At 45.6% G+C, this 27,961-nt stretch overlaps 1 protein-coding gene across 4 annotated transcripts in view; it reads left to right on the plus strand.

The window, feature by feature from the left end:
• The window catches only part of LOC147632978 (long chain acyl-CoA synthetase 7, peroxisomal-like), a 72,938-nt gene that overhangs the window by 11,100 nt on the left and 33,877 nt on the right, over positions 1 to 27,961 (plus strand). Inside the window, exons 2-10 of one of the 4 annotated variants that reach the window (XM_086805978.1) lie at positions 8,641 to 8,691; positions 8,789 to 8,849; positions 8,970 to 9,047; positions 9,132 to 9,203; positions 9,578 to 9,659; positions 9,755 to 9,860; positions 9,939 to 10,015; positions 23,751 to 23,795; positions 23,899 to 23,982. In XM_086805978.1, coding sequence (XP_086662104.1) covers positions 8,641 to 8,691; positions 8,789 to 8,849; positions 8,970 to 9,047; positions 9,132 to 9,203; positions 9,578 to 9,659; positions 9,755 to 9,860; positions 9,939 to 10,015; positions 23,751 to 23,795; positions 23,899 to 23,982 — 656 coding nt within the window. Of the gene's footprint in view, positions 1 to 8,640; positions 8,692 to 8,788; positions 8,850 to 8,969; positions 9,048 to 9,131; positions 9,204 to 9,577; positions 9,660 to 9,754; positions 9,861 to 9,938; positions 10,016 to 10,526; positions 10,974 to 23,750; positions 23,796 to 23,898; positions 23,983 to 27,961 lie in introns of those variants that run through there. The other 3 variants (XM_086805980.1, XM_086805977.1, XM_086805981.1) reach the window with 3 other exon arrangements.

Raw genomic sequence — 27,961 nt, forward strand, 5'->3', positions numbered from 1 at the left:
GCTGTTGTCCAGGCTGCGTATGGGTGTGGGACTGCCTCCCATACCTGGCTGACTTGCTAGGTAGGGCTTATAGCCCTGTTGGCTGTATGGCTAGGCCCCTAGGGCTGGCCGACAGCCTGCCCAGCCCACACTAGGGCTGGTGGCCAAGGCCGGGGGCCTTCTTGGTCCCTTGGGGTGGCTCATAGGCTATAGCCTTCCCCATGCCCACACTAAAAGCAAACCTAAGTTCTACACAAAGGTTTGGCATATGGTTGCAAACCAAACACACAGAGCAACTGACATCATTCTAAGAGGGAGACTCACAGCATGCCAGGCAACTCCACCCACATAGACAAGTTTTCTGATCTCTCGGCAGATCTCACCGATCTGCTAAAGGGTGTCAAGACTAAAAGGCAGCGGATTCAAATGATTCCACGAGCGTTGGAGGCATTCAAGAACCTCAAGGTGGCTTTGTGAGAAGCGCCTTGTCTAGCGCTTGCCTTGTGGAACAAGCCGTTCCAAGTGATCACCGATGCAAGTAACATCGCAATTGGAGGTGTATTACAACAGAATGGCCATCCAGTAGCTTACATGTCTCGTAAGTTACTGCCCGCAGAAAAGAATTACTCGGTCTACGATCGAGAACTGCTCGCAGTTATTCACGCCTTGAAACATTGGAAACATTTTCTTTATGGCCGTGACTTTGAGGTTCGCACTGACCATCAAGCATTACGCTGGATTCAGACAATGTCAGGTGCACAGTGGAGTGACCAACATCACCGCTGCAGCCAGATATTCCAACAATTTGGTGAAATGATTGAGTACCTTCCAAGAAAGGCCAATCCAGTGACGGATGCTTTAAGCCGGAAGAGACAAGTGACTTTGATTCAAACCACTAGACTCGACCTTGTTGTTTGGTACGGGACTAGACGACATGAAGCATACATACACAGATTCCGAGAAATTCGATACATAGTAGGAACAGGCATTGGATGCCACAGGACCATGCCACTTTTTAATACACAATGGTTGGCTTTTCTACAAAGGCCGACTGTGTGTCATAAAGTCGTCCAGGGCAGCTCTCCTTCATGACACCCATGACGCCATTACTGGTGGTTATCGGGACATGAATTCGACTTTGGAGAAGTTAGAACGGCAATATTATTGGCCAAGGATGAGGCGAGATGTGTTTGCATATGTGCAACAATGTGATATTTGTCAAAAGGTGAAAGCTCCTCGTGAGAAGAAGATAGGGTTGTTACAGCCCTTACCAATTCCCGAGGGACCTTTCTAAGATATATCGATGGATTTTGTCACGAATCTACCTCCCAGTCCGGGTAAGCGTAATACTCAGTGCTTGACTATAGTTGATAGATTAGAAAATTTGTTATGCTTATTCGATGTAGGGCCAATGTGACCCCCAAGGATATTGCCCATTTGTTCATTCGGCATTGGTACCTGATTGGTAGGATCCCTAGGACCATAGTGTCAGACCGAGATGCCAAGTTTACCTGTCATTTTTGGAGGGCAATGTTTGATAACTTTGGTGTACTAAATTGAATTTTTCCAATGCATTTCATCCACAAACGGACGGCCAGACAGAAATCTACAGCCAGTTGGCCTTTGATGTGTTGAAGTATTATGTCCCCATGATCAGCAAGGTAAGTGGGAATCGTATTTGCCTTTGGTTCAAGCTGTTTTGAATGATTCCTTTCTTTCAGCTACTATTGGCAGGACTCCATATGAAGCAGCGTTTGGAAGACCATTCCAATCGCTATTGACTAGGACCGCGTCTTCAGAACCTAAAGCAAACAGATTGACGAAGTCTTACCAGGAGATTTTGGAGTCGATAAAAGATAGGTTGGCCTACACTCGACAGGCCAACAAAGACCGAAGGGATATGAAGTTTTCGGAAGGTGATTGGGTTTATCTTCGGATCATGAAGCAAAGGTTGAAACAGGTGGGCAAGCGATGTCCAAAGTTGTCATTCAAGAGATTTAGACCTTTTCCCATCCAGAGAAAGATTAACGAGGTTTCAATGAAGTTGAAGCTACCTCCGAGCTGGACTATGCACGATGTGTTCCATGTCGGTTGGTTAAAGCCATATGCAGGTCCGATCCCTTCATAAGTTAAAGACAAAGTGAAACCAGACATCATTGATGAAGCTCAAGTGATGGTTCCAGAACAGATCTTTTGGCACCACTTCAAGCATGGCTCAAGCCAAAGACACAGACAGTTCCTCAAAAAGTTTCAAGACCGAGGGACCCACAAAGCGGTATGGCTTGACAAAGAGTTCTTCGACGACTATCCGGCTTTATTGACGGACTATTTGAAGACTATGCAGCTTCCGTCAAGTTAAGCAGAAGGGGATGTCACGTGCATCCCGCACTTGGATGCCACATGGACATATCTGAACAAGAAGGTGCAGGACCTAGAGTGGAAAACTGGTCCCATGTGAGCCCAGTCCGAGACGAGTCAGCCAGGGTTCCACTCCATGCGTCCAAGGTCAGGTGTGCATTGTCCTGCACATGAAGCAGTGCCGGTCAGGCCCACAAAGGATCTGATGTCATAAGCAGTCTGTGGTTCTTCCCAATTGACAATCTCGGCCACCTTGGTCAGATCAAGTCGAATGCCTTTTGCACTAATTATGTATCCAAGGTAATGAACCCGTAACAAATAAAATTGTGACTTCTTCTCATTGACGTAGAGCTTGTTGCTTTTCAGCAACTTAAGGACTTTCTCCACATCAATGCCATGCTGCTCAACTGTAGCTGAAAATACCAGTATGTCGTCCAGAAATATGAACACACACTTTCCAATCAATTCCCGAAATACCCGCGTCATCATGCGGTTGAATGTGGTTGGGGCGTTCGTCAAGCTAAAACGCATGACCACAAATTCATAGTGGACCCGTTTTGTACGGAAGGCTGTCTTGGGAATGTCCCCCTCAACAATCCTCACATGGTGGTATCCACTCTTTAAATAGAGTTTTGAGAACACCTTAACGCCATTCAACCTCTCGAGAATATAGTCTATTTGAGACATCATGAATCTACTTTTGATAGAGTCAGCTTATTGAGTGCACGGTAATCGACACACAATCGAGAAGACCCATCTATCTTCTTGATGACAAAGAGGATCGGTGCCGCAAATGGCGATACACTAGGACGGATGAAGCTAGATTGCAATAATTCTTGGAGTCGGCAGTCCAACTCCGATTCCATTGCCTTGAAAAGGCGATATGGAAACTTGCTCGAGGGTTCCGAGCCTGGGAGGAGGTCGATCTTGTGGTCCTTGTGTCTGGATGGGGGAAGCTGGGGAGGGAGATTGTCTCGAAGAAAAATCTTCTAGAACTTTTCATGGAGAGCCAAATACTTCTCGGAAGAAGCACTAGCCACCGTCTGGGCACTCTGGATGTATATCATCGCACGATGTGCGTCTTTCCTAATTGCTCGCTTAGCCTGCAAGTGGCTTATGAGCGGAAAATTTGGAATTCTTGGCTCACACTTAATGGTCACTGGGGTGTTTGACACATTCCGATTAATCTGGAAAGTGTGCTTGTCCCACTGGACATCACGAAGGAACTTGTCGGAAGCACTAGCCACCGTCTGGGCACTCTGGATGTATATCATCGCACAATGTGCGTCTTTCCTAATTGCTCGCTTAGCCTGCAAGTGGCTTATGAGCGGAAAGTTTGGAATTCTTGGCTCACACTTAATGGTCTCACTGAGGTGTTTGACACATTCCGATTAATCTGGAAAGTGTGCTTGTCCCACTGGACATCACGAAGGAACTTGTGAAACTACTAAATGCCCAAAATTATGTCTGCTCCTACAAGAGGGGAAACCATAAAATCACGCACAAACTCTGTGCCCTGAATAACCAATTTAGCACCTGGAGCTTCATACTTGACGCTCGTCGTCATGCCTGTGCTAAAACCCTCAACTTGCTTGTCCACCGAAGTCGGGACGAAACGGGCACGCCGAGCGGCCTGTTCCGTGACCACGTCCTCCGTGCTGCTGCTGTCAAACAAGACAATGACTCTCTGGCCACCTATGTAGCCAAAGGTCTTGAGCAATTCGTTGCGCTCATACTCCTGGTCATGGGCGCCCTTTTGCTTATCTTCGAGCTCCAGGCTAATGATTGCTCCAACTGAAGCATTGGGATTTGAAGAACTAGGGGCAGCCACTGGGGTCTGTGTGGAAGCTGGGCTCACCACGGAAGCTGTGGAGGCTGAGGCGGCGGTCTTTGGAGTGGTAGTCTTCTTAGGACACTCCCGAGAAGTGTGTCCTTTTGTATGACAAAAGAAACACCTATCCTCCTTCTTGTACTGAGCGATCTCCCAAGCACTAAACTTGCCACCAGTCTTGCCTGTCTCACTTCTTAGGACACTCCTGAGAAGTGTGTCCTTCTTGTACTGAGTAAGCTTGGGTGCATTGGTCGAGTTCTTGGAGCCAGAGGCTCCCGTGCTTTGTCTTGGGGAAGACCCCGTTTGGTTCTGGCCTTTTCTCCCCGAGGTGTTAGCCTTGGGAGTAGCCGGCTGGGAAGTCTTGGGTTTTTCGCCATTGTATTTCATTTCAGCACTCTGTGCAAGCGAGAGTGCATCTTCGAAGGTGGCTGGTCTAAACATACGCACCTCTGACTGGATTTGCATGTCAAGGCCATAAAGGAATTGACCTTTCTTGTCCGTATCAGCAGATAAGCCCAATTGCCACATAAGTTTGAAATTTTATTGGCAAACTGAAGAACTGGTTGCGCGTTTTGACGTGCTCCCCTAAACTCGTCTTCGAGTCGCTCAAGGTAATACGGTGGTAGAAACTGCTGCTTAAGGTCGCAAACAAACTTGTCTCAAACATAAGCTGCCATACCTAATCTGGTGTGGGCACGAGTCCACTGGGTCCACCAAGGAATGGCCTCACCTTCCAAGTACCACAACTAGCTAAGATCACCCTGTCAGTATCACTTTTTTGAATTGCGGCAAAGTAAGCTTCAAATTGATGCAACCATGAATAAAGAGTTGTGGGGTTGCGTTTACCATTATACTTACTGAAGTTCATTTTCTCGGGAAAATGACTTGAGGAAGCCGTTGGCGTCAGTCTTTTATCCAAAGCCGCAAGGTATTGTTCATGTTCCACGCGTTGCATGGCATCGTCTTCACGTTGTCGAATCTCCATTGCGCGCATTTGCAACTCAAGCATCGGACTCGGTTGCGGTCGTGACTCTTTGAAAGGGTCCCTGTGTAGAGGATCTGGAATCTGGGAAACGGAAGGAGTGTTGGAAATAAGTGCACACTAGGTGTACTATTTCTCTAGTCTACATTTTGTCTAGTCTTAGTTTTTGTCTTGAGTCTTGAGTGTGTGCCATGTGGCACCTCCACATTTATCCCATAAGCACTCTTGCTCATGGTCTTGTACTTGGCCCTATTTATTTAGGGGTCACATCATGGAAATATATCTCTCAGTGTTTGCTTCATCTCTCTTGCAGTCTTCTTCCATGTTCTAGTTTAGTATGATACCATGCTAGATTTCTAACATGGTATCAGAGCATGTAGATCCCCTTTCCTCTCCTCTCAGTCTGCTGCAGCCCTAGCTTCGTCATCTCCATCTTCTCCTTTCAGTTTACCTCTCCCCGCTATCCTTCTCCGGCATCTCCCTTCAGCCTCTGGCCGCACCTCTACATCTGCCCCGTCTCTTCACTCTTGCTGCTGCGGAGGATCATCATGGTGCTGCCGCTCCTGCTCAGTTCGGTCTGGACCTGTGCGCCACCTCTTCAACAGGCTGCACCCTCTTCTGCACTCTGCCCGCCTACCTCTTCAGATGCTGCACACTTCTGCCCCGCCATTGCTGCTGCGCGCACTTCTCCAGCTGCTAATACGGGCCTGTTCATGGCGAGGTGCTGCTCCTGCTCATGCGCAATCTAAGCCCCGCCATTCTGCCCGCGCTGCTTCTGTCTGCCCAGCCAATACTGCGCGCACCTCTTCAGCTTGCTGAAAATCTGCACGCTATCTTCTACAGCTGCTGCTCCTGGCCCCCGCCCTCTTCTACGCCATTATCTGCTCTCTCTGCCCACGAGCTCTGCCCCAAAATTCTGCACCTCTGCTCTCTCCGGTCTCTCTGGGTATCGTGGTTTTGTACTTCATCTCTTTCTATTTGCAGAATTCTTTGTTTGCAGCAGTCTCTCTCTCGGGTTACCCCTGAAAGGGTGGAAGACCTGAGGTAAAACCAAAATGGATTATCTTTCTATGCTGCAATATTTTCAGTTCTAGTTTATTCTTCAAAATTAATTTTCAGAACTACTCTCTATCTTGTACGGGATTAGACACTGCCAAGTATGGTAAGACCTTCCCATCTTTCACATATCTGTCTATGCTTTCATGCTATCTACCACCAATGATCACCAATGATGTAGATCATGGGGTAATGTCATGTCTATTTGGACTTATCTTTGTACCTACCCAAGAGGCATCCCTGCATTACTCACTCTAGCAGGAGGATTGCCCTTGAGGAGGGATTATTAGTCAAGGTCCATCTCTCTGTCTATCTACAATCAGTCAGTCTCTATGTCTATGTGTCTATCAGTGTGATCTTACAGTCATGTCTCTGACACTCTGTCTATCAGTCTATATGCCTCTCTTTTGTGGATTAGCTACCCACATTCTCTTGGCATTTTTGTCTATGTCCCCATTTATCTTCTATTTGTCAGACTCTCTTATGTCTATCTGACAGTCTCTCTCTTTGTGGGACCACTCTACTGGCTGATTGTCTCTCTCTTTGTCTGTCTATGATCCACTTTTGTACCTACCCTTGTGGACCCATATGAGGATATCACTTGAGGAGGGTGTCTCAGGATCTTTGTCTGTCATGTCTTCTGTCTTGTCTCTCAGTCTATAGGTCTTTATGTCAGTCTTCTAGTCTTGTCTTTTGTCTTCCTCCTAGTGTCCACTTAAGGAGGGTGTTGGAAATAAGTGCACACTAGGTGTACTATTTCTCTAGTCTACATTTTGTCTAGTCTTAGTTTTTGTCTTGAGTCTTGAGTGTGTGCCATGTGGCACCTCCACATTTATCCCATAAGCACTCTTGCTCATGGTCTTGTACTTGGCCCTATTTATTCAGGGGTCACATCATGGAAATATATCTCTCAGTGTTTGCTTCATCTCTCTTGCAGTCTTCTTCCATGTTCTAGTTTAGTATGATACCATGCTAGATTTCTAACAAGGAGGAGGAGGAGACGGAAAACGAGGAGCTGGAGAACGGGTGTGCTCTTCCAGAGCGAGTATCTGCGTCTTCTGCTCTGCCAATTTGGTACCCTGTTCGGCGATTGCCCGCATCATCTTTTGGAACATCTCTTGTACACTCATGCTTGATGTCCTAGATGGAGTGCCTGGTGCACTTCAGTCCCTGTTATTTCAGTACTTGTGCTGTTATGTTGACTCATGCTCACCGAGCACCTATGTTCACTCATGTTCACTGAGCACCTGCACATGGGAAGATGATGTGCGGAGGTGAGTGAGCTCCAATTCTACTTCCTGACGGCACTGCTCAAGAGTGGATACCTGAGTCTGAAGATCTCGAATGGTGTCCTCAGCCTGTTGAGTGTGATCCCTCTAGTGACGGCGCGATCATGGGAGAGTTCAAAGATGTAGTTGGTGAGGTATGTGGAGTAGATTTAGAGATGAGCAGAGAGGTTATACAAACCCCGGACTATGCAGCGAGCTCGATGAGGATGAGGCAATGACAACTACTTTGGAGGGTCCGGGAACCGCAAGCAAGGGAGATCACCCACAGAAATAGCTGAGCGCTGTAAGAAAATGGAGAGTCTGGAAGCTCAATGCGCTCAGTGTTGTCACCCCGATCTATGCGAAAGGTCACCTCATGTGGAGAACCCAAGGCAGGTGCGGGTGGAGAGGGCTCTCCAGAAGCGATGGTCTATGTAACAACGAGGAGGGAAGTGATCACCATAGTAGTAGGAGGGGCTGGAGGGGATCTGGATGATGACTTGTTACCCGTCGTCGGTAGAGGTGGGGAAGCGGTGAGGGCGCCGTGGCAGGGTGGCGAGGTAGGGAAGTGGATGGAACATGTTGCTGGCGAGGAAAGAGGTGAGGTGGAGATTGCTGCGGATGATGCTGCACTGGGCGTGATTGTAGAGGTGGCGGGAGGGATGGTGCGGCAGCATGGTGAGGCGAGGAGATCCTTTTGCACCCAAGGTCGGATGCGGGACTCCGTGGGGGATGAATGGTGAGATTGGCGGGGTGGCAGGGAGGTAAGTAGAATGGGGGCTGCTGCAGAAGGTAGGTGAGGAAGTGAGGAGAAGGCCAGGTGAAGGAGACGATCTCAGGCTTGTTGAGCTGAGCCTGAAATTGGTGGCAACAGAGACAGATAGATTCATAGAGGAGATGGTGGAAAGGAAATGGTATGCCCATGCTGAAGCAGTGAAATGCCTCGGTGTAGTGGGTTGAGACGCAAGGTAGTGGCGATGTGGGGATTTCTCGGAGTAGGACATAGTAATGAAATAAGATGTAGAGATGTATGGTACGGGAGCCAGTGTTAAGTGCACCATGTGTCTCTCTCTGAATATTATGAGTGCATAATTAAATTACAATGATAGAACTCGTGCCAATTTGTTACAGACAACAGTGAATCATTTGATTCGCTTTTATTTCAGGGGAGAATGATGGGCTACGCTTGTGGCCTACAGCTGGAGAGTTTTATATCCGTATGTCTGAACCTCTCTTCTGCTACTTCAACAAAGAGCTTTTGTTCTGCTGTTTGTTTTGGTGAGTGCTTAATCAAATCTTTTTTTTCGGGGGCAGATAATGGGTATAGTGTTATACTTCCAGAAAAACTGAGTACTGGGGAATGGAATGTCTATAGGTATGCCAAAATCTCGTCTCTTTTTTTAAATTTAAAAGTTCTCTTTCTCAAACACATTGCTATCGAGTAATTCGGAAATTAATATTATAGTTGACCCCTTTTTTGAAATTGGAAAATTAGATCAGCACGATCTCCGTTGCAGCTTATTGATCACTTTCCTGAACACCCAGAAATAAGAACATTGCACGACAACTTTGTGTAAGTGAATTGTATGTTTGTGAGCATTAGAATGAGAGCATTTAGTACCATGTGATATGGAGATATGGCTATTATCTTGTACAGGCATTCCACAAAAGTTTTCCAGGACTTGAACTATCTTGGCACAAGGGTTTGTCAAGATGGGAGTGTCGGAGAGTAAGTGGTTATTTTTTCTGGTTTACAAAGGACTTTTGAAAACACACACACGAACATGACCGGTGTGTGTGTCTGCTCAACTCATAAAAGCATGTGCATGTGGGTGCACACACCATTATTTGGTTTTATTTTGTGAAGATACCTTCATTGGTCAAGTTCTATAGTCTTGTATGTCAAAAACTTTACTTTTTACGGTAAAAGTATAGCACTTTTCCATTCTATAGATGATCAGGTTGAAGGTCTTGTGATGACAATTCAATTATCTAAACGTCAAGCATGAAAGGTTGTGTGTGCCCATCTGGGAGAGTCAATGGGTTTTTTCTTCCATTATCAAAATCAGAAGCTTTGAGATATTTTATTCTTCTTGATTCAAGGTACAAGTGGATGACATATGGAGAGGCAGGGACTGCTCGAGCATCCATTGGGTCTGGCCTCGTTAAACGTGGCATTCTCAAGGTACATTGGCCTTCATAAAAATAGTTTTTTTTTAACTCATGTGGATTGAGGCTAATAATATGTTTATTTAATATATTGTGATTATTCTTTACCAGGGTTCTCGTATTGGACTGTATTTTATCAACCGTCCGGAATGGGTCATCACCGAACATGCTTGCTCGTCTTATTCTTACATTTCTGTCCCTCTGTATGACACCCTTGGTAAGCTTCTAGACTAAGTTGCATTTGCAGTCAATTTTTCCTAGATTTTAATAGGGCACCATGTTTTCTGGTCTGCAGGCCCAGATGCGGTGAAGTTCATCATAAGTCATGCTGAGATGGCTTGTGTGTTCTGCACTCCTGATAAGCTTGAGACTGTAAGTTCGAATTATTCCCTTATTCAAGTTGATGCAGGCAGAACACACTTTTTATGAAAATTGCTTTATCAAGGTTCTGGATTGTGTTTTATTCTCTCATACAAAGAGAAATTGTTCACTTGAAATGTAAGGTTACCTGCATTCTCACAGTGGTATAAAACTCGGTGAAAGTGAGATAGTTTTCTGAAGATTATATAGACTGCAAAGGCCGTAAGGAAACCATCCAACACAACATACATAAGAAGCTGAATCACTATGTTGAATTATTCTACTGCTGTAGAAGAATAGTTGGTAACAGGGGGAGCTCGCGATGTGATGGTGTTGAGTCGACCGGGTATGAGATGCAATAGATCCTCTGCTGGTGTGTGATGATGATGCTAACAACTGAAGCCCGCAAGTGATGAAAGCTGTTGGTGAAGATCAATGAACAGCAAAGCACATGATGATGGCAAAAAGAAGAAGGATGCGATGAAGAAAGAGACGAAGAATGAAATCTTTCTTATTTAAGACATGATGACACGATTAGGATGGCAATTTTATGATGATGATAGGCGCCCGTCTTTTTTGAATTTCTCTGACACATGTCAGTTGTATAGGTAAGTGTGCATTTTCATGGCCACTGCTGGTACACCTTCCCCTGCTGCACACCTGTGGGCCTGCACTTTCTGCCTGCCAATCGCTTCGCCCTCTTTCTCTCTGTGCACCCTTTCTACTGCCCACCATTCACCTTGCCCCCCTGCTGCGCTTCTGTGCGCCTGCACATACAGCCTGCCATTCTCGCTGCCATCCTCTTCTCTACGCAGCCCTCGCCTTTCCCGCCACAGTTGGTGCCATGGATATCACTACTTTCTCTCACTATTGATGGGTACCTTTCACGGCTATGACCATCACCTTCGTCAACAGCTCCTCAACCCATCTGCCACCTGTGCAGCGTTGGCCTTTCCTGCTATCTTCCCGTGTAAGAAAAAAACTTTTCTTTGAGTCGGGCCAAAAAGACAGCTAGGTCATTATTCCACGTTGCCTAGCATCTTTAAAGTGAAACGAATAAGAAAAGCTCCTTCCTAGGTTTAGAGCCCCGTCAATGAGGAGCTGCAGGGAGAGCCAACTGGTATGAGTAGGCTAACAATTACCTTGTTGTAATCTTGAAGACCTTGTGCTTATTGCTAGACTTTGAGAAGGCATATGATAGAGTTGATTGGGATTTCCTTGAAGGAACCCTTAGATGTATGGGATTCTCTTGTGATTGGATCAAAGGTGTTTCATGCTTGTATCGGAATGCTCACACTACTGTGCTCGCATATGGTGCTAAAGGTGATCGCTTCCAAATGTACGACAGGGATGCCCCTTAGCCCCTCTATTATTTCTCATTGTCTATGAGTATCTTTCTTTGCTCCAGTGCTGGAATTTCTGGTTTTAGTCTGCTCTTGCACAGCGAGGACGAGCTTTTGGACTGTGAGCTTGCTGATGATAATACTATGTTCCTCGAAGACTCACACATAAGTTTATATTCCTTTCGGATTGCATTGGAGGTTTTTTGCCTAGCTGGACAGGCTCTCATTAATGGCATAAGTCTGTTGGTTTTTGGATTAGTGACTCGCAAAGAATTGATTGGGGTGTGGAGCTCGGGTTTACATGGATTGACAGAGGCTGTACTGCCAAATATTGGGGGGGTCAAGTTGGGGTTGATATATTGCCTGCACAACAGTGTGCACTGGTTCATTGCTTGATGTTGGTGCTTCTCTCGTGCAGGCATTGGTCAGCCTACAGGGATTGGTCTACAACTTTCTCGTCACCAGGGCCAGACTGGCTTGGGAGACTGTTATACACCCCAGATGGGAAGGGGGGACTGAATATTGTAGATCCGGATATACAGTGCAGAGCATTGCTTTGCAAGTTACCAATCATCATAGGTTTCCTTCTAGAGGCGCTGAGCCTTGGAAGATTTTCTTTCTGTTTCATATCTTCTTTTGTACGCCTTGTGGCGGTGGAGATTGAGTGCTCACTTCACGTTTCATCTTTATTTGAGGCAGAATATAGGGCACCTTCCTCTCCACTTATAGCTGCCATTATGAGAGCTTGGAGCAGAATGAGATCGTTTTTGAGACAGAGGCTTCCTAGATAAGAGGATGAGGTTGATAGACAGTTTAAGATGCAACCGGTATGATCGTGTGATGCACATCAAGGCCTTCTTTATACCTTTATGTTAGTGAGCATAAAACAATCCACTTATTTGGAACCTCTTGCAAACATGGTCCAACATAAGGCTTCAACCATGAGACGTGAAGGACATCATGCATAGTTCAATTGTTTGGTAACTTCAACTTCATGGAGACATCATGGAGCTTCTTCACAATGGAAATGGGCCAAAGATTCGGAAAGTGAGCTTGGGACAACGCTTGCCCACTTTCTATAACTGTTGCTTGATGATGTGGGGAAATACCCAATCTCTCTCAAAATTCAATTCGAAATTTTGAGGATTCAAGGTTTCGAAAGTTAGAAACGGATTTTTTTGTTACTATGATTTAGTTCAAGATGGCTGGTTGTTCTACAAAAACCGGCTATGTGCACTCAAGGAGAAAAGACGGAACTTCTTCACAATGCAAATGGCCACAGCACAAGATACCGCTCGCCTATTTACCCGCCTTTGGTATCCCATTTGTGGTTTACCACGCACAATTACTTCAGACAAGATCCCACGTTCACTTCACATTTTTGGAGACCACTATTTGATAACTTTGGGACTAAATTACAGTTGTCTAGTGCATTTCATCCACAAATAGATGGATAGACATAAATTTATAACCAACTAGCCTTTGATGTTCTCAAATCATATTGCCATGACAAGCAGCCGAAATGAGAACAGTATCCTCCTTTGGTGCAGGCTATCCTGAACGACACTCATTTATCCAGTATTGGCAGTAAGACTCCATCGGACGCAGCCGCCGTTTCTCGTCTCTTCTTACGAGGATGGTGTTGCCATCGTTGGAGGCCAACAAGACCACATAAACACTTTCAAAGATTACTGAGTCCATGAAGGAGCGCCTAGCCAAAGCACAGGAAGCCTAAACCAGGCAAGCCAACAAGTCTAGACGAGATGTCAACAACAAGGAGAGAGAAATGAAAACATGAAATGAAATGATATATTAACGTCTCTTTTCTTTAATCTCCAAATGTTTCTCTCTTCTCAACCCCTCTCAAGCTTGAGAAGCATTCAATTGAATTGCTTTTTATACAATTGAAGCTCTTTAATGAATTGTAGTTATATAACACATAAATTTCCATTTATGCTTAAATTAAATGCTTTTTTAAGCATGTCTCTCTCTCCCCCAAAGAATGGTCATTCCTTATGACCTATTCTATATTCAAATGAAGCTTCATAAATGGCTTTTTAATGCTTTTATGCTATTTAATTTATGAAAAAATTAGGAATCAATTCCATAATTGGATAGTGATCCAATTAATGGTTATTCTATCATATGATATTACTAAACTTTATGCTTTCAAAATTATTGAGAATTATCAATAATAGTAGCGGAGCTATAGTAAAATTTTTGAAAAATTAACACATAAATCATTTTCATTCATAATATGAAAAGAGGGCTTCCTATCATATTCTAGGATTAATCATCCTAGGTTAATTGATTAATTCTCATCATAATCATAGATAAATTGATTTTTATGTTTATGTATAAATAGTTAATTAGAAAAAAGAGAAATATCTAGTAATCCATTTTTATGTTAAAAGAGTAATCCCCCCATGACAATGGAAATCCATGTATTCCAATGAAGTAAGAGAAAACTTGGGATGCTAAAATAATGTATATTTTATTTAAAAATTAAACAAGGACTTTAGTTAAATTTATCTTTTTGTATAGATAAATTTAAATGATGAAAGAGGAATTCCCACCATATTGGAATTCAAATATTTAAATGAGGAAAGTGTAATTCCTAGTGTAAAGGAATTAATGGAGATTTTTATTTAAATTTTAAGAGAAAGTTGAGATTCGAGGGGACTGACAGGAGCTTGGCCATTATGGTTAGGCAAGGAGTTGCTCGGCAGTGTTGTCTTTAGGATTTGCCACTTTCACTTTTTGTCCCTCCGGCACAGAGGTTAGACAGCTCTTGGGAGATTATTGCTAGCATTTAGCCTGGAATATCTGGAAGGCTAGATGCACCAAGGCCATTGAGGGTACTCCCGTTCTTGTTTCTCAGTGTGTCTTTGCAGGATTTGGAGTGATATTATTCACACAATCATGGCTACCTGGGCCAAAATCCAGGGATCTTCGAGGGCTGCGGAGAGGAAGCGCGGCCAGTTTATGAGAGAGTGGGACATTGGTATCTTTTTCACGTCCTCTCATTCGGGACCCTATTGGCAGCACAGGGCTCCTGATTGGTTGAGATCTCCACCTTACTTGGTGTGAAATCTCCATTTTGTAAAATTTTTTCATACTTAATAGAAGTCTCCTTTCTGAAAAAAAAAAACCTCGAAATCTCTCCAGTGCGGCAGTTTCGCCCAAATTCTAGGTTCCCCCGTGCCCCCCCGCGCGTGATTTTTTTATTTTTGTTTTTATTCCATATCCTCCTCATCACCTTCCTTCCCTCCTCTTCTTTTGCCTCCCTTCTTCCCTTTTCGACCTTGTGCTACTTCTTTCACCTCTACTCCTCCTTCCTTCATTCTGTTCTTCTCTCCTCTTCTTCTTCCTTTCTTCTCCCTCGCTTTTCTTCTCTCCTTTCTCTTCTTCTCTCCTCTTCTTCCCCCTTGCTCTTCTTCTTCTTTTCTCTTCTTCTCCTCTCTTCTTTTCCCTTTTTCTTCATACACCATCCTTCAATGTCTTAAATCTTTTCCAATTTCTACCTTCTCTTCTTCAATTTCTTAAGCGTCCTTGATTGAACCACTTGTGGTATCTAATCAAGCAAAATTGCCATAATGCCTCACCAAAATAATGACGGTTCCCCAAGATGTGTGAGAAGACACCATTTTTTCATCACTACACTATGTTTTTAGATGGCTACTATAAGTTCTTTAAGTATTTATACTTTATGAAATTATTGATTTTTCGAAACCTTGTGACTTCTTAGCCGAGGGATGAAGCCTTTCGAAACAAAACCCGAAAAACCTCGAAACGAAAAGAACCCCAACACGTTTCTTGTGACTATGAACTAAATAGTGGCCCGGTTTTGAATTGAGGGCCAAATTATACGGTGTCATCATTTCCATAGAATCCACATACTGTGCCTTCATACTATCTAAATCTTTGCCTTGAATCTCTAGCATAGTGGACCCTTGCAACAATGGCTGAATGAAGGCCTTCTAGCTAAGAGCATCAGCAACGTGGTTATTTTTGTCAGGGACATACTCAATGATGCTTACAAACTGTTGGAAAAGTTGACTGCACCTAGCTTGCCTATCACTCCATTGGGCACCTGGCATGGTTTGCAACCATTCAAGTGCTTGGTGATCAGTCTTCGTTGTGAATTCTCTCCCGTTTGAGTATTGTGATCTTCCCTAATAGCTCCTTGTCATACACCGAATAGTTCTTCTTGGCGACGTTCAACTTGCGGCTGTAATAAGCGATTGGTATGCCATCTTGTTGTAAAACAGTGCCAATGGCAAGATTGCAAGCGTCATACTAATCTCAAATGGGTCATTTCATGATGCCAGCTTAAGAACATGTGCTTCTGCCGAGGTTATTTTTTTCAATGCATGGTAGGCCTCGAGAGCCTTGCCCATAACGTACACTTTTGGGTGACGCATCTTCTTGCCCTTGAGTAGGTATGGGAGTGGCACTGCAAGGTTGGAAAACTTGTTAGCATGGATAGGCTTGGAAAGACCCACAAATGATCTGATTTCTCGAGTAGTCTTGGAAATATCCTAGCCCGTTGAAGTGTCAATGTGAATACCCGAAGCACTAATAATGTTTCCGAGATAATGAACTTCTAATAGTTCAAACACGCTCTTCTTCTCACTGATGTAGATCTCATTGTGGCGCAAAACTTGGAAGACCTTCTCACATCTTGCTCGTGCTACTCTACAGTGGCATAAAAGATAAGTATGTCATCCAAAAAGATAAATATGCACTTTCCAACGAGCTCCATGAACAGTCGAGACATCATTTTATTTAACATTGCTAGTGCATTGGTGAGTTTGAATGGCATCACCTCGAACTCATAATGGCCACCCTTGGTCTGGAAAGCCGTCTTTGTGGAATGGCGGCCTCAAAGATGTGAACCTGATGGTAGCCACTCTTGAGATCTATTTTGGAAAAATACTTGGTGCCTTTGAGCCGCTCTAGAATGTACTCAATTGTGGGCATTGGGTACTTATTCTTGATGGTGAGCTTATTCAGTGCCCTGTAGTCTACACATAAACGTGTGGTCTTGTCTTTCTTCTGCACAAATAAGATGGGCGCAAAAAATCCATTGTGGAGTAATTGGGACAACTGATGTTCTAGCTTGCCCTCCAACGCCTTGGATATGCGATATGGGAACTTGTTGGGTGGCTCTGTCCCGTGGACCAAATCAATGCGATGATCTTGTAGCCACCAAGGGTGCCCACACTGGACTGTTCTGGTTGGACCATCTTTGGGTGTCACACTGGATCACCGCCACACCGATCACCGCAGCACACTGCCACAGTGGATCACCTCGATACTGGAGGAACCACCCTAGAGCATTCGGTGGAATATCCAAAAATGGAAGCGCACCACCAATGGATGCATGAGAGGTGCACGCACCAGCATTGAAGACACCACATTGACACTTCAACGGGCATCTACCAGAGATAGGAGATGCCACAACTCCACCGACTCCACCACGTTGCAGGAATCATTTAAATGGCTCTCCGCTCATCCTCGAGGACATCCTTCATACTACATCCTATCCTTAACCTTCCTTCCATTTGGGTTCGTTGAGTCTATCAGTTGAGGGCTGCAGTTGCTTGTCTATTGCAGCCTGTGTATCGTCCCACTCGCTGTGACCACTGCAGGTGTGCATGGTATGATGAAGGGCATCTAACAGTGTCTTGGAGTAATGCAAGTGTTGCTTACAATATTCACATGTCACAAGTAGGGGAACCTGGAACAATAAAAGACCAACACTTCAAATACTAAACAGAGCATGAAAACATAGCGGAAGAACCATTAAAAATATACTCACACCACACTGAGCCGGAACGGCCGGCCCCTCGTGGGAACTTCTTTATTCAGAGAGAAGCTTTTACAATAAACCAAGGTGCGGGTGCATACAGCACCGGATTTTCCACAGAGCATCATCACAAATCTTGCCCAGATATCCAATGCCAACAATGCCAACAGCACCAAAAGCCAACCGAAAAAAACTGTCTCAAAACAGTCCCATGAATCAGCTCATAAACTGTCCATAAAACAGCCCGGTATGGAGCCCAAAACAGCCCCGCCGCAGAGGCATCAATGGCACAAAGAAACATAGTGCCTTTGCATGAGGAGACCAGAATGTTATAAACACTCCTCTTCTTCACATCTGACCAGCCATCACACATCAAAGTACACCCATACTTCACCCACATCAAAGTACACCCATACTTTACCCAAGTAGCCTTAAGAGCCTCCATCTCTGTCTCAACTGCTAGCTTCTCTCTCCGAAGCTCTATAGTACATAAGGCCTCATATGAGGGACCATCCCACTCACAACCTATGTGTGAGATTGCTCTAATTGTTGTCCTCCATTGAGGAGTCCGCAAAATATTGAAGGACAATGCACACTGCACAAAAAGCTTGGTTATCTCCCTTGTTGCCTCCTTCATGGCAGCCTTTTGAAACCTTGCCTGCACATGCCCTTTCTTCAACAAAGGTAAAGCTGTCCTCTTTGCTCGAGGTTGTGAACTAGAGCTACCCCCAACAGTAAAAGTCCCATGATACTGACTTTGCATGTCACCTACTGTAGAATCTTGCTCTTCCACAGTCATGGCAGCCTCTCTTAAATGCTCAAGATCCACGATCTCCTCAACAGGAAGGCCTACTTCCTTAGCCTTCCAAGCCTTAAGGCTTTCATAAATGTGCCTTGGTATGACCTTACAAGGTCCCACCCCATGGCCCTTTGTATGTGTGAAGTGTGCCTTCAACCGTGTAATGCTGCCAGGATACACTTCTGCACAAAAATTGCACCTCCATTTTCCCGAGCCTGAGCCTACATACTTGCTCTCCCATGTGACATTGCTCCACAAGGGATCTTGTGTGTGAGGCATCTTGCAAAGTTGCAAGCAGCAAGAGAAATACCCTGTAACCTGTTGCCTGCATAGGTTGTGATAAAATCCCCATTTTAGTTATGGGAAAAAAAGCTTGATATAGGCTGCAGGCAGTAGGCTAGAGCAGCCTGTATTATGTATAGTTAATAGTATACTGTATAGAAACATAAAACACAATAGTATAGATTCTAGAAACATAAAACACCTAGGCAGCTAGGCTTACCTTGAGACTTGGCACTAGGAGTAGGCTTGGAGTCTGGACAGCAGTTGTGACTTGTGAAGGTGGGTGGTGGACAGGTCACACTGCACAGGCTATAGCACTCGGTCGGGTGAAGGTGAACACACAACAGTCGGCCACAGCACTGTAGCAGTTGACCACAGGCTCCTCAACAGCTGGCCACCAATGGACAGGTCATAGGCAGTCGGGAGTCGCCAATCAGTTGTGAAAAGCACTCGTCGGGATTCGGCCAGCAATCATGAACATGGTGGACAGGTCAAAGCTGTCGGGAGTCGTCAAGCAATCGGGTGACGGGTCATGGGTGGAGTCGTGGACAACTTCAGTCGGCACAGGTGGCAGCAGCAGCAGCTCGAAAGTCGAAACGTGTGCGGCTGTGTGAACGTACACGAAGTACACATCGGGCAAAAAGATGTGATAAGACCTTTTTTTTGATAGGTAAAAAACGCGTTTCAAAGTATGAAACTTTTGTGAAACGTTTCAGTCCGTTTCAAATGGACTGAAACAAGTTTTGTTGCTACTATGCGATGCTCTTAGTCGGAAGTCAACCATTCAGAATTTACAAGGGTCAACCGTGCTAGAAATTCAAGGAGAAGATTTGGATAGCACGAAGGCACATTATTCGGATTCGGTAGAATTCGGGACTTCGTACATTTTGGTCCGTAGATGAGAACCGAGTCATTGTACAGTCCTCAATGGTTGGTTATTCTACAAAAATCGGGTATGGGTACTTAGGGAGAAAAAAAAGGCACTTCTTCATGATGCCCATGATTCTCTTGTTGGGGGTCCTCGAGGTATTAATAATACCGTGGAGAAGTTAGAGCGTTTATTCTATTGGACAAAGATAAGAAGAGATGTCTACCAGTATGTCCATGCATGTCGGATTTGCCAAAAAGTGAAGGTTCCACATTCAAAGTAGGCCGGTTTGATACAGCCTTTGCCTATCCCCAAGAGATTTAAGAACATCCATGGACTTCGTAGGTCCTCTTCCAGCAGCAATGGGAACCATGAATATAGTGTTTGGCTGTTGTTGAACGGTTCAATAAGTTTTGCATGCTCATTCCGTGCAAGCAGACGGCCACTGTAGAAGACATTGCTTGCTTGTTCATCCACCGTCTTTGACCTAGTTTGTGGTTTGCAATGGACGATTACTTTAAATAGAGATCCCAAGTTTACTTCTCATTTTTGGAGAACATTGTTTAACAAGTTTGAAACTAAATTGTAGTTGTCTAGTGCATTTCATCCACATACAGATGGTCAGACAGAGATATACAATCAACTGGCCTTCGATGTTTAGAAATTGTAAGCAAGTCAAAATGGGAACATTATCTTTGTTTGGTGCAGGCAATCCTCAACGATACTCATTCATCTAGCATTGACAAGACTCTAAATGAGGTAGCATTCGATCGCCATTTCTAGTCTCTCTTATGAGAATGGTGCATGTTGCATGCACAGAAACCTTTGCTAAATTGATCCACAACCCTAAGCCTGATTAAGAAAATGACACTGATTTAAAGTTGATTAAGACAGAGGAGAGAGATTGGTGTCAGGTTTTTCTTTGTATTATATGGTACAAAAAGGTTGTTGGATGGATGTACATGATGCAGGCCCTTGGTCAGCTCCAAAGGGGTGACCTTTGGCCCCTTTCTACATGACTCCTACTGAATGCTACTTCTGCGAATGCTATAATGCTGAATGAGAGACTTGAATTATGACTTGGTCTATATATATAGTGTTGGAGTGTTGGTCGGCCAGCAAAACTGCTGTCGACCAGCTCTAGGACAAGAAAATGCTTGTTTTTTCTTCATTAAATGCGGCGCTGACCTTATGCCTTGTCCAAGCAACTGTCCGACCCCTAATGCCTGGCCGACTGGCTGTTGGGATGCCATAGACAACAGCAAACTGCATGGTTGGCTGCCGACTGGGCATGCAAGTCCTCCAAATGCTGGTGTTGATGATGTGGATGCTGCTGCTGTGTGTATATATATATATATATATATATATATATATATATATATATATATATAATGCTGGAGTGTTGGTCGGCCACCAGAACTGCTGTCAGCCAGCTCTAGGACAATAAAATGCTTGCTTTTTCTTCATTAAATGCAGCTCTGATCTTATGCCTTGTACAGGTTGCTGTTCGACCCCTAATTCCTGGCCGACTTGTTGTTGGGATGCCACAGACAGCAGCTGATTGGGCATGCAAGTCCTCCAAATGCTGGTGTTGATGATGTGGATGCTGATGATGATGATGATGGTGCTGCTGAAGCTGATGATGATGCTAGTGCTGATACTGATGATACTTTTGATGAAGATGTTGAAGATGATGCTGATGATGACTTAAATGATGTCCTATCTGATGTGATTAATCAGGGATTAACACTGTTCATGCTAGAGATTAGCCATGGCACGGGCGTGCACGTGACAGTGTCACCATCATTGGAGGTCAACAAGACCATAGAGACAATCTCAGAGATTATTGAGTCCGTGAAGGAGCGCCTAACCAAAGCATAGGAAGCATACACCAGGCAAGCCAACAAGTCTCGACGAGATGTCAATTACAAGGAGGGAGATCGGGTATTTCTATGCATCATGAAGCAACGATTAAAGAAAGTGGACAAGCGTTGTCCCAAGCTATCTTTCCGAAGCTTTGGCCCATTTCCTATTGTAAAGAAGCTTAGTGATGTCTCCATGAATTGAACTCGCCAGACAGTTGGACTATACATGATGTCTTCCACGTCTCATGGTTAAAGCCGCACATTGGACCATCCTCACAAGAGCAGCAGCCTGAAGTGGTCGACAAATTAGAAATCATGGAACCTGAGTAGATTCTCCACCATAAGTAGAAGCATGGTTCCAAAATCGAAGAATTAGACAATTCTACACAAAGTTTAGAGCTCGAGGCACTTACAAAGCCATTTGTCTTGACGAGGAAAGCTTACCCACAGTTATTGTTGGACTACTTGGAGGCCATGCAACTACCCCCAAACTAAGCAGGAGGGAATGTGACATGTACCCATGCGGTGAGATGCAATGTGACATAGTGGCTTATCATCAGTGCTATACTTGTATAGAAGTAGTACCTTTTAAGAACATTTGTCATATGCCATGACCCCATTTTGAGCCCTAGTCTAGAGACATGTCAGGCACGAGCTACGTAGGTCATTCCAAGTCGTAGGTGTCAGAATCTGTCACTTAACCCACTTGGAGAACAACCAAGCATATAGGTTTCCCTAGCATAAATGGCATTTAGAAGCATGTCTAGCAAAGGGATTAAGGCTCTAGGCCAGCCCTTGGGGGCCAGCCTATGAGCCTTTGGCTTGTGGGCACCATGGCCACTCCTAAGAAGGCATACAAAAGCCCTAGAACCAGTTGGCAGCCCTACTCAGCCTGTAAGCAGCCAGTTGGTCAGTATTTGCAGCATGGGACAGTAGTCGGCCACAGGTCCTATAGCAATCGGCCAGCTGGTGTACCACACATGTGAAGCCAAGATTTGAAAGATTTCATTTTATTCTTATTTTCAGAAGTCATAGCTGGCCGACAGCTGCATATAACCACTGACCAGCAGCATAGTTCCTAATATAAGCTGCCCCTCATTCGTTGTTCAAATTATCTCATTCTTCATTCTGTTCAGCAGTAGAAAGTGCAGGAATATGTGTGCTCCCTAGTGCTTCAGTCTCAAGGCAGCCCGAAGCTTGCTTCAGCATTCAGCCTTCAGTAGTGCATCTCCCTCTGCAGATTTGAGTGTGCATAAGGCTCTCCGAAGTGGCTTCAAAGTTGTCCTCAACCCGTTTGATGTCTACATTTGCTTGCGTTTGGCATTCTCCGTCAATCATTCTCAATAAGTTTTCTGCACTGAAACAGAAGTTCTCCAAAGCAATAAAGCAAATACTCCTGCTTGTGGGAGGGGGCTCTTAAGTGGGTAGATTGGGACCCAATCTGGTATCGTCTCTACATTCTCTCTCTCTTCAGCTTTGTCTCATGTGAATAAAGATAAAAGTGGATTGCTTCATGCTCACTAACATAAAGGTATAAAGAAGGTCTTGCTGTATGTTACACATCATACCAGTTGAATGTTCTGAATATAGTATAGCACATGTCTCATAAAACTTACTAACCCCCACTTAAGATGCCTAACCCCTAGGCTATCATTAACCTAACTTGAATGTATTAACCCTAATTAGCCTCGAGACGTAGCACCGATACTGTGCTTCAGATTCATATCTATCTGTCTTTCCTGTCTTTTGTGTACGTTTATGCTTCTGATGTGTTATCTTGTTAAGTTGGATAGGCTGTGCTTGTGCACGGAAAGGCACTAATAGAGCCTGACTCAATCCGATTGTCTTGCCATGTTGATTAGCCAACAACACTGGGCCTTAATGGATGGATTTAATCCTTTGATGGGTGCTTCCAAGGGCGAGCTTGGAGATGGTTTGTGGGCTTGCTGCAGCAAGTCGCTGCAGGAGGTGGATGAAGTTGTGGTCTTGAGAGTTGGTAAGCGTGATTGCAGGACGGCAGGAGAGGGCCTTACTATTTGCGCTATTAAGACTAGGTGAAGGCAATATTGATGAGGTAGAGACTTGCAGAGATGTCGCTTGTGATAAGTCCCTGCAGGTGGTGGGCACAGTTTTATCAGCGTTAAGAGTTGTTGCCACCTCTGAGATAGGATGAGAAAGAAAGAAAGAGAGAAAGAGAGAAAGTAATATTAATTTCTACAAAAGACACCAAGGTTCCATGAGATGATAAGTGATACAATGATACCATGGATATGGTAAGCCATGGAAGAAGTAACTGGGAGAGGAGGAACAACGATTATTAGCATGTAACCCTGTATGGGAAAAACTAGCCATGATCAACTAATAATGATGCCCTCCTCAGCCAATACGGATCTGATGGCGGAGAAGAAGACGGCTTTTTGCTTTCAATAAGTGTTAATCCTCCCACATGATCTCTTGCGTTCAGTGAGGAGCTTGAGAAGACATGGAGCACGATGAAAAGCTTGATTTGCTGATGTCTTGCACCTCTATATGTTGAGAGGCTTTGTAAAGTGCTGTCTCATTGGTATGCCTCATATGGCTTTGTGTGGTTAAGTTCTAGTTTGGGTTGTCTCTGGATCCTTGTTGTTAATATTGTGCCTTTTGTCAAATTTTTGTATGCCTCATATGGCTTTGTGCGGTTAAGTTCTTGTTTGGGTTGTCTCTGGATCCTTGTTGTTAATATTGTGCCGTTTGTCTATGTGATTGCTGTTACATTTTTCTGGTCTTTTTGTCTCTCAGTTGCTCAGCTGTCTGTCAGAAACATCCTCAGTTCGACTGGTCGTGGTATGTTCTGGTTTCCTGGCATAGCATATTTTAGGTGTTCTTTTTAACATAGTGTCGTGAACATTTTTTGTTGTTGTGTTGTTTGTAATGATTTGCCATGTAGGTAGTTGGCGGAAATGATCTTCTTGTGCCATTTCCTTCAATGCCAGGAGTGGAGATTATCTCTTATTCAAGGTTGGAAGCCCAGGTATGGACCCCCCCCACCCCCTCTGTTAGAAGTCATCTCCTGTCTATTTTTATACACCAGGGCCTTTGTTGTGGTGGGTGTGCCCGCCCTTACGAGGTGTTTTCTCATTTTTCCCCACTCTCCGTATTTTTCCCCTATTTTTTTCCATTTTTCTGTGGCTTGGGAGGCAGCCCTGAGTTGGCAGGAGGATCCAGTTGCTGGCCGACTGCATCAGCATGTGTGTGTTCCCATTCTGGAGCTGGCCGACTGCTGTTGCAGGTCGTGGATGTCCAGTCGGCTGCCTCACAACTGGCCGACTGGCTGCATGTGCTGGTCGTGGAGATTCAGGACCAGTCGGCTGCCTGTAGCATAGGCTGACTGGTATATGGGGCCATATAAATAGGCCCCCAGCCCCCCATTCCATTTTGTATCATACTCCGGGATCTTCTTGTGTATATAGAGCAGAGTTACACCTCTCTCTCTCTCTCTCTCTTGTGCTGTATTTTTTCTGCATGCGTTTTTTGCTCGTGTTCCCAGATCTGGTCATCATCTCCGCTGCGCATTCTGACATGGTATCACAGCCTAGGCTCTAGATAGTTCTTGGGATTTGTGTGAGCAAGAGGGGGACTGTTGTGTTGCTGATTGGTGGACTGTTTGGGACTGTTCTCGGGAAGAGGAGAAGCAAGAGGACGGCGGGCTAATTTGCTGGACAGCCACTTGCAAGTGTTAGTTCTTCTTTGTTCCCACCCACCCTTTTCAGAGTACATCCCCGCACTGGCAGATCTGTTTGAGATGGCCGAGAGGCATGTGATGATCCCGACACTCCCCACGTTCCCGGTGGACCGTCAGTTGGACGGGAGCAACTACGGCATATGGAAGGTTATGATGGAATCTGTTCTGGAGTCTTACGACCTCGCCAATTTCGTCGTTGTTGGTGTTCCACGGCCGGAAGTAGAGGAACGGGAGTTACCATCGATCCGAAAGGACCGGGAGGCTCAGACACAGATGTGGGATCGTGTCAACGCCAGGGTCCGTTCGTTTATCTTTCTCATGCACACCGCAGGTAATCAATCATATAAAGCATATGACACTGGCCAGAGGTATATGGCAGCATTTGGCCTCTCTTTACAACAGGGTATCGCCCATGAAGAGGATTTCCTTGGAAGTACAGATGCGGGTTATGAACCCTGCAAAGTCGTCAACGATGCGGGAGCATATTAACAAGCTGCAGGCTCTTCAGCGGGAAGTTCTTCAGGCTGGGAAGGAGATATCGTCAGAGGACATGGCCATAACGTTGCTGTCACACTTACCCTCTCAGTACTCAGCATTTTACTCGTCTTTGATTACCAGTGGTTGGCAGGCTCAGCACCATCACGTGGGAGGAGCTTGTGCCCATGGTCTTGGACCAGGAGGAACGATTCACGAACCCTCCTCAGGGTGGAGGTTCGGAGGCCTTAATTGGCCAACGGTCGAAAGGCCGTAACACGGGCAAGGGGAAGGCTTCGTCGAAGAAGTCTTCTGAGAAGAAGTCCGTTAACTGACCGCGAGAAACTAAAGGCAGAGAGGACCTGTAATGATTGTGGCGAGAAAGGCCACTATTGGAGGCAGTGTTCCAAGCGGAAGACCGAGAAGGGTGAAGATTCCTCAGCAGCAATCATGAAGACTCCGGCTTTTGTGCACCTGGAGGTGGTGGACACCGATGTTTCCTACCGATGTTTCCTTTTCTTCAGGCAGGGAGGAGATTGGAGGACTCTCCGCAACGGATACTTGGGAGTGGATTCTAGATAGTGGTGCTTCCAGGCACATGACTCCTTCCCGTTCCGGTTTACAGGATCTCTGCAGGCTTTCTCGTCACATTCTTACTGGGGATACATCCACTATCCCAGTTCACAGTGAGGGCAGGATGGAGATAGTTCTCGATGGCAGAGGGGGAAAGCATTCCTCCCAGGTGTTGTATGTTCCGTCCCTTGGTTTTCATCTGTTGTCAGTGCATCAGGTTTGCAAGACTGGCGTACGGGTGGAGTTTGATGAGCATTTTTGTTGCTCTCCGGGACAAAACAACAGGCCAAGTGGTTTGGGAAGGCGGAGTGGAGAATGGAGTCTACAAGCTTTCAACACTCTCTCCCAGGTCCTCAGGTTTGTGATGAGTGGCTCTCTGGTATTGGCCACTTGTGTGTGGATACGCTGCAGGTGCAGGCTTTCCGGGACCAGTTGGTGGATAGCTTGCCAGTAGATGGCAGCAGTTGGCAGGAACTCTCCAGTACTGATGTTGGTGGTTCTTGTGTTCGTCAGTCAGAGGAAACTAAACAGGTCACTTATGCTCTGATGTCTAGTCGTATTCGGGACAAAGAACCTCTAGTAGATGAGGATGTTCTTTCCATGGGGACCTTTCGGAAAGCCAGGCAGGTGGCAGTTGATTACTTGCAGAAGGAGGTGGTTTCTCCAGGCTTTGTGGTTCCGGATTCAGAGGGGGTGGTTGACAGGTTTCAGAAGGCCTTGCGTGGTCTTCATCAGGTTTCCAGGACTTGTTTTTGCACCGTAACAGGTGTTGATCCTTGTGCCTCTTTGACTCAGAAGTAGTATGGTTCATTGATCTGATTGATGAACACCAGATTGGACGGGAGCTTCCGGATGAGGCAGTTGAGCTCATGGTTGCGGATGACTCTTTGGGAGGCAGGATTGCGTTTCGTGTGGTTTCTACGGCATGCGAAGGATCATGGACTCTTGTACACAGGAGGGGGATTGTTGGATGGAGTCCGACTCCACGGTTGGAGTGACTCAGTTTGGGGAGGAGATCCGGACACGAGGAGATCTACTTCAGGCCCAGAGTAGTTTTACGGAGCAGTAAGAGGCAGTCATCTTTTGCCTTGTCGTGGACAGAGGCAGAATACCGGGCTGCTTATGATGCTGCTTGTGAGGTGGTGAGGATGCAGAGGTTGCATTGCAGGTTTGGGCTTCCACTGGAGGAACCCATGATCATCTAGAGGCACTTTGTTCGTGAACAGATCGTTGCTGATGACATCTTGCTAGAGTTCTGTTCGACAGAGGATAGTACGGTGGACCTCTTCACGAAGTCGCTATCTCACGATTTGCTCAGGTGATTTGCTCAGGTGGCACCCCAGCTCCCTGTGGTTGGTTTCACAGCCAGGAGCTGAGAGGGGGTGTTGGAAGTCATCTCCTGTCTATTTTTATACACCAGGGCCTTTGTTGTGGGTGTGCCTGCCCTTATGAGGTGTTTTCTCATTTTTTCCCACTCTCCGTATTTTTCCCCTATTTTTTCCCATTTTTCTGTGGCTTGGGAGGCAGCCCTGAGTTGGCAAGAGGATCCAGTTGCTGGCCGACTGCATCAGCATGTGTGTGTTCCCATTCTGGAGCTGGCCGACTGCTGTTGCAGGTCGTGGATGTCCAGTCGGCTGCCTCACAACTGGCCGACTGGCTGCATGTGCTGGTCGTGGAGATTCAGGACCAATCGGCTGCCTGTAGCACAGGCCGACTGGTATATGGGGCCATATAAATAGGCCCCCAGTCCCCCATTCCATTTTGTATCATACTCCGGGATCTTTTTTTTTTTTTCCGAGAAAAGATCCTTTCATTAGCCCGTAGGGCTACAAAAGATCCTCTCCTGCTCACAAGAAAAACAGAGCAGAGAACAAAGCAAGGCAGCCAGGGAGACTCTCCCTAGGTGCTGAAAAGTACAAGTATCAGTACAAAGAACTGAGGGGCTATATCATACAATAGGAGGGGGGAAGAGCCAAACAGGTGGCCTGTAGTGCCAATGGGGGGACCCCGCGTGTAGGGTATAGAAGGGGCCGCTGCGCCAGGTGGTGTGAAAGGCCTGGCGCCGCAAGATCGTCTCATCCGAGTCGCCCCGGATGCGGTCATACCGTCCTCGTAGGGGGTGTCTCCTGCCAAATCCCCCGAACAGTCTCAACTGGTGGCTCCAGTCTCCCCTCAAAGGCCCTGAAACACCGGGCCCTCCAGGTGAACCAGATGGTGAGGC

Source organism: Cibotium barometz, chromosome 12 (genome assembly GCF_041138505.1).
Source record: "Cibotium barometz isolate CiBa-2024 chromosome 12, ASM4113850v1, whole genome shotgun sequence".
Lineage (NCBI taxonomy): Eukaryota > Viridiplantae > Streptophyta > Polypodiopsida > Cyatheales > Cibotiaceae > Cibotium > Cibotium barometz.